General features: G+C 39.3%; 1 protein-coding gene across 3 annotated transcripts in view; it reads left to right on the forward strand.

Moving 5' to 3' along the window:
- Window positions 1-536: 536 nt before the first annotated feature.
- LOC107582878 (histone deacetylase 5-like) overlaps window positions 537-7,378 on the forward strand; it is a 60,744-nt gene continuing 53,902 nt past the window's right edge. For all 3 annotated transcript variants that reach the window (XM_016268898.1, XM_016268899.1, XM_016268900.1), the window contains exon 1: window positions 537-1,647. In XM_016268898.1, the coding sequence (XP_016124384.1) occupies window positions 1,497-1,647 (151 nt within the window). In that variant the 5' untranslated portion in view covers window positions 537-1,496. The remainder of the gene's footprint in view (window positions 1,648-7,378) is intronic.

A 7,378-nucleotide genomic window follows, 5' to 3' on the forward strand; every position in this document is an offset into this window, starting at 1 on the left:
TAATACAGTTTGAACAATTTTTACACATTTTTCCTTTATTTTATTCACTACTTATTTTACAGTTTATTTGTCGCAATTCACTTTTTGAGTTGTTTTTGCTTTGAATGATAAATAGAGTGAGATTACAGCGCTTGACATATCACAGGTTTGGTAATGCTGCATTGGCCGCCCTAGTCTTTTGACCCACATGCGCTTGTGAAACGGTTACCCTTGTGTTCTCTGTGTCAATAGTGCTGACGCAGATTCCTTCTGTATGAAGGAAGCAGTCCTCTGTACTAAAAGCGTAGATTTAAACGCTTGTGTTTCAAACGCATGAATTAGTTCCATTCATTATAGCGTGCATTGGCACAAACCTAGCAGCGCTCGTGTTGTTTTGTATCTCGTTTGCCTTCGTGCTGACTCGTATTATCGAGTTAAACTCAGTTTGGTCTCACTCCTCCAGTCCTGTCACGGTCTTGTGTCTGATTCATTGGCTTCTTTTTTGACTCCTTTATTTACATGATAAACAATCGACCATCCCCTCTCTTCCATCTTCCATCTCTCTCTCTCTTACCCCCCTCCTCTCTCTCTCTTTCTCCGAGCGAGCTCTCAGCTCCCGACTCTATTTATAGCACAGTCCCGCCCCTCCCCTGTCGCTCGCCAGCTATTTCCAGCAGCCTGAAGCAGCTCCAGTCTGTTTGTAAACTCCACGTCTCTATACCTCTGCTCTCCCGTTCGCCTCACCCACCGGGTGAGGGTGCAGAGATTCGGCTTTGAACAATTATACAAAAGCAACACAATCGCACTAAACGGAACAGTCGGATGGTTCAGTTTAAGCCCATTCATCAGGAGAGTGACTTGTGTGCTGTGCTGTAAGCGAGGACTTGTACGGAGAGGCGAGGGGAAGGAAGGAACATAGGGACTGGCAGGCAAAAGTCTCCCAGTGATCTACTTAGTGATCGTCTCTCCGGTTCTGTCGCTTTCATCTCATCCCGTCGCATCTCGTCATGGGGAAGTCGCTCTTTTGGAGTCCGCCGATACCACATGCGTGACTTCAGACGTTTGCAGGATACGGGCACGCTCAGACCGGGGTCTTGGATACAAGCCACATTTGGACTTGTCGGTGTGAATTAGCAGCTTGTTTCTGACATCGACAATTAGACAAGAAGGTGATGTGGTGTATGAATAGACTCGTTTGTGGGGCCGTAAAGCTGCTAGTTTGAGTGGACAGTTTGAGGATTTGTCTACAGTGTTTTCTTTCACGGATACCTGTTCTGATTGCATTTGTTTATTGAAAAAAATTATAATAATTTTTTTGAACCATGGAACTAACGGGCAAAGCGATTTTCGATTCTTTGCATGCATGTACCTTTTGATAAAGGAAGTGGTGCTTTTTTCCCCTCTTCCTTCAAATGTGTTTGCACATTTGACTTTTTTGGATGGAGAGTGGGCTGGCATCTCCTTTTCCATGTTAATTTGTTTTTGCATTAATTGAGTGGCGATATTTCGAGACTGGCATGCTTTTGAAGCCAACCGTACCGGGACTGTGTGCGATGTTGCAGACAATCTATGAGACCGAATCCTGCTTCTCTTCAGACAGCACGTCCGGCAGAGAGCGACACGTGGAGCTGCTTTCTCAGTCCAGAAGCACCAGCATGCCCAGCACCGGTGAGTTGAAGAGCAGCAGATGCACAAGCGCAAGCGTGCATGAAGAAACGTGTGTTGTTTTGAAAAAGAAAGTAGGATGGGAGGTAGAAACGTGCTGGCATTGCCTGCAATTGAAGCTTATTTGAAGTCAAACGTTGTTGATGTCTGTTTAAAAGAACAACAGTAGTGCTGTGGCTACATCTTGACTTTGTTTTGTCTGGGTCAAACTCTGTTTGGGTAAAACCACGAGGGTCATAGTGTTAACCTGGATTGGGCATCCTTAAACAAATGTGGCTGCTTTTCCTTTACACAGTACCACAATCAACGTCACTCTTTTGCACATTTTCTCATTGCATTCTCCTAGGCTAGTTAATCTTTTAAGCTTGTTAAGTTAATATGGTCAACCTTGTGGTTTCGAATGCTCTTGTAAGTGTTAAACCCGGTAGACGCAAATGTGTTGTGTCAGTTGCAAAATGACCATTGTGACTTTCAACTTAAGAACTTGACTTTCAACAGTTTTTTTAATTTTTATTGCACTTTAGTTTCCGGTGTCCTTGTTTAAAGTGGTTTAAAGGGATAGTTCACCCAAAAATTAAATTTTTGTCATAATTTACTCACCTTAATGTCCTATCCAAACCTGTATGAGTTAATTTCCATATGTTGAACACAAAAGAAGATATTTTGAAGAATGTGTCTGGTAGCCATTGATTTCCATAGTGGGGGAAAAATAGTCAGTGGCTACCACAAACTGTTTGGTTACCCACATTCTTCAAAATATCTTATTTTGTGTTCAGCTGAAGAAAGAAACTGATACAGGTTTGAAACGACTTGAGGGTAAGAAAACCCTTTTCATTTTTTGGTGAACTATCTCTTTAAATACTGAGTAATGTTAATTAACAGCATGTTCTTAAGGTAGGGTTGAGGTTAGGATTAAAGTTTGGTTTAGGGGTTTTGCATGTAATTATACATAATTTACTGTTATTACAATAGTAAGTACATGTAACAGGGATACTGTAGAATAAATTGTTACTGGTTTTTATGTTGTAAGATGTTTAAAATGATATAATTTGGTTCCTCAGAGTTCGAGAGGCTCTCAGCCTTATTTTGCCGGAGTAAACTTGTCTCTCGTCCTTGTCAGAAGTGACGTCAACATTCCCGTCAGAGCTTTGTGAGGTTCGGCCATCTCTCACCTGCGCTTGAATCAACACAGAGGAATGACTATATAACAGTGTGTGGGTGTGCAGCCGCTTCCTTTCCTTGTTTATCTGTCAACTGTTCAAATAGATAGATTCGCTGTTATTTGAGTCATTCACCTCTTTAACTGTAGAAAGAACCCCTTCGTACTGGTTTGAAATGTATTAAGGCAGTTCTCTGTTGATTTGGAGTAACAGTTTGACTGAATGTGTTACTGTAAGGGTTCAGTCTTGTGGTTGACAGTCCTAATAAAGAAAATGAGAATTGTATTACTCCATCCGGACAGCCGAATGCCTCACAATCTGCAACAAACAACTGAAAACTCATCTCTTCCGTGAGCATCTAACTGCCTCCTCTTAAAAAAATAAATATTATAATAATAAAATATATATAATAATACAATAATAAAAATGATATGCCTTCACTTTTTCTATTCTCTTATTATCCTTTATCCCTTCCTTTCCTAGCTTTTAATGTTTTGAACGATGACTGAAACTTTGTATAATTGGCACTTCGCTTGTTGTATTTCTAACTGTAAGTCGCTTTGGATAAAAGCATCTGCCAAATGAATAAATGTAAATGTATTTGTATTGTATTCTTCTTAATGAAGTACTACTGAGTTGACACATTGTTTTGTGTTTACGAATAGAGTTTTGAAGTGGAGAAAAAGAAAATCCTTCTCTTTTCCAAACCCCTCTTGTGAAAATACTGTTGTACACAACTTTTCACGGCACATGCCATGATCATGTAATCAGCACTCTTGAGAGCATAATCACACAAAATCCTAAAGGAATGTGTACATGATTCCCATTGGAATGTCTAGCTCTATTTGGAAAAAATAAAAATCCTCTTTAAGATTGCTGTAAGATCCTACTGAATGAACTGATATTTTTGTTGTATTGGAATAATGTCTTGATAATGTCAGTTAAAAGAAACTTCATGGCAAGAATTTATGATTATTCCACTGATAATCATATGTCATTTTTGGGAAGTATTTTGGTAACTTGTACATTTGTTTACACTAGTTAAAGCAATTGGTGTTATGAACTAACAATGAATAATACTTCTACAGCATTTATTCATTAGTTGATGTTAATTTCTATTGATCAAAAATACAATTAAAACAATAATATTGTAAAAAGTTATTATAATTTAAAACAAATTTTCGATTGGAATATATTTTAAAATGTAATTTATGTTGTCTGTGATGACGAAATGGAATTTTCAGCATCATTACTCCAGTCTTCAGTGTCACATGATCCTTCAGAAATTATTTCTAATATTCTGATTTGCTGCTCAATAAACATTTCTTATTATTTCTTAAAATGTTGAAAACAGTTATGCAGCTTAATATTTTTTGTGTAAACCATGCTAGATTTTTTTTGTCAGGATTCATTGATGACTAGAAAGTTCAAAAGAACAGCAATTATTCAAAATATTTTTGTGACTGTAAATGTAAATGTCTGATCAACACTCACTTTTGATCATTTTTGCTGCTGCGCCCGGGGAGCAGTTGGGGGTTCGGTGCCTTGCTCAAGGGTCTCGCCAAGACTCGAACCCACAAGCTTTGGGTTACAAGTCCGACTCTCTAACCATCAGGGCACGACTGCCCCGCAGTTTGAGGCCATTAGCTAATGGATTTAGCCAAACAGTCTACATCCCCCATTTTTGCTGCTTTGCCTGGGGAGCAGTTGGGGGTTCGGTGCCTTGCTCAAGGGTCTCACCTCAGTCGTGGTATTGAGGGTGGAAGAGAGATCTGGCCAAGACTCGAACCCACAAGCTTTGGGTTACAAGTCCGACTCTCTAACCATTAGGGCACGACTGCCCTGCAGTTTGAGGCCAAATGAGTACAATAGAGTGCTGACATGTCTAATTGTCCCAAAGGAAATATGACACTCATCCACATGTGCTGTAACACATCATGTACAGCATGTGTCCTGATTATGCAATACAATATAGAGGTAGCGTTGGGATTTGCACAATTATTGTGCTCGTCTAGACATATGTCTGCTACAGAACATTCTGTGAAATATCCAGCCGGGAGGTGTCTGACATATTGATGTAATTTTGTTTCACTGTGGACGAAGCGGAGTCCAGCCCGGGGTCATCACATGTGGTTGCCGCAAGCTCGCCGGACGTTCCTTCGTCGAATCCGCTGGCCGCGCCGTTCTCAAGCTCACCGGCCCCCTCTCACTCAGCCCGCTGGCCGTTCCTCACTCTAGCCGCCGGCCTCCGCTCACTCTAGGCCGCCACCGCCGCCGCGTGTGACACTGTGTTTCGTTGTGAAAGCGAAACTACTTTGTTTGGCCTTCCAAAAGAGGACACGACTAGAAAACAGTGGTTAAGTTGTATTTACAACACTGTTCCAGAACACTTCAACCCAAATATTCAGATGTGTGCAGCACATTTTATGGAGGACTGTTTCCTGATCCTGGTAGAGTAGACTACAATGCCGGCTGTTCTGACTCACAGACTGTAAGTAAATTTTTTATATTTAAAGAATTTGCCACTGATGATTCAAACGCGAGTTTTGGGCAGTGTAGAGTAGTGCTTGTTGTTTGTCATTTCTCCGATCACAAATGCAGACATGGTTTTATGTTACGCTCCGGCCTGACAGGGCATCACAGTATGGTAAGGGGCGTAACATTTCCGTCACACGCTTGAGGTATTCGGCCAATCAGAGCACACCTCGCTTTTCAGACCGATGAGCTTTGTAAAAATCTACGCATTTCAGAAAGGCGGGGCATAAAGGAAAAAACAATAATGTACATTGTGGAAAATAATGTGTTTTTTGAACCCTAAACCGCATAAACACATTTCATTACACCAAATACACAAAATAATGTTCTTTTTAGCAACATCACATGACCCCTTTAAGCAGACACTTTTGAATTTGCAAACTCTACAAACATTTTTCTGATATTGGTCCAAAAATAGTGCACCATTGAGTGCTTTATGATTGAGGCCAAATGAGTTCCCCTGGAACATTTCTTTTTTTTTAGATTTTGCAAGTTACGACAAATTTACAGGATAAGCTGAGCTGATCTTCTAAACTTGCTGAACTGGGATCGAATCATTATAAGTCGATACTCCCTGAGGAGGTTTTTAATTAATTATACCTGCGTTATGTAATGGAAAAAGCCTTGCAACATCTTGCTGAATCATTATGGATTAGGTGGATTGCAGATTTGATGACTGACCAGTGGCTGCTTGTCCGAGCTTTTATCTCACTGAAAATATGTGACTGTAAAACAGCCCTAGAGAATAAAAGAACACTTCAGAATGTAACTTTAAACTGTTGAATTCAAAAGGAAGAAAATCCCTGCTAAGATTAAACGGCTGTGATTGGAAAGAAATTCATACTGTTGAACCTCTTTTGTTCTGTGGTCTGTTTAAACTGCGTAGCAGAAATATAGACTTTAATAGCAGTTTGTATTGTGTCAGTCACTTCAAACAAAAGCAAAGAACGGTATCTTTCAAATCAGTGACTGAAACTGCCAACACTGGAGCCAAAACATTGCATAAATGCATTGAATCGGGTGCTGATTTAGAAGTCAATGGCATGGCTTTGACATAAATATGTCACGTCCAGATGCTGGTGGTCCCCTGACTCACCTACACTCTTTAGATGCTTTAGATATGTTGTCATTTATGTTCCTCTGATAAAGCACATATTAATATCTCTGGCAAATTTCCTAAATGTCAGTGCAGCAGTATCAATATTTTTTGGTTAGAAATGGGACATGCAAACAATGCTACATCAATGATTCTGGGTGGCGTGTTGGGTATGCACGTGGCATCTGAGTTATATGCCAAAACTAGCTAATGGATTTAGCCAAACAGTCTGGGATTGTCATGCAAGACCATGCTGCCATTTGGCATGGGAAAACGTTGCCAATAGATGGTCATGTGCAAAAGGCCCTGACTCGGTGTTAAAGTCTATGTGAAACACTTAAGTGCTATGGTAGCAACCCATTGGACTTCTGTAATCTTTTGTTTTTCATTTAAACATTTATTTTTATCTGTCTTTGTTTGTTTTGTTTTTTTTCTGATGGCTTACAAGTAGGGATGTAACTATTAACTCAACTCACGATTCGATTCACGATTTGATTCGATTCACGATTTTTTTTAACAAAATGAGATTTAAGACAAATTATAAATTAAATGTGTCCTTTTATTATTGCTTGGACAAAATGCTGCACGTTTCTTTGTGAAATTGAAATATAACACAAATATACTAATATAGCACTTATAGCAGATAATTACTCTTTTGTTGGTTTTGATTGCTTCTATTGTCCTTATTTGTAAGTAACATTTGGATAAAAGTGTCTGCTAAATTACAAAATTTAAATATAATGTAATAAACAAGCCCCAAATCAAATAAATAAGTAACACAAATAAAATAAATCTCTTCATTATAAACAAAATAAGGCTTTGTCTGTGCTCTTTCCATGTAAGATTAGAGGCAACCACTGCATTTTAATCATGATCCAAACAAAAATGCTGCATACATGCAACTTGAGCAGTTTTTAATCTAAATTAGATTGTATAATTTCGA

Source organism: Sinocyclocheilus grahami, unplaced genomic scaffold, assembly GCF_001515645.1.
Source record: "Sinocyclocheilus grahami isolate Dianchi unplaced genomic scaffold, SAMN03320097.WGS_v1.1 scaffold48.1, whole genome shotgun sequence".
In the NCBI taxonomy this organism is placed as follows: Eukaryota; Metazoa; Chordata; class Actinopteri; order Cypriniformes; family Cyprinidae; genus Sinocyclocheilus; species Sinocyclocheilus grahami.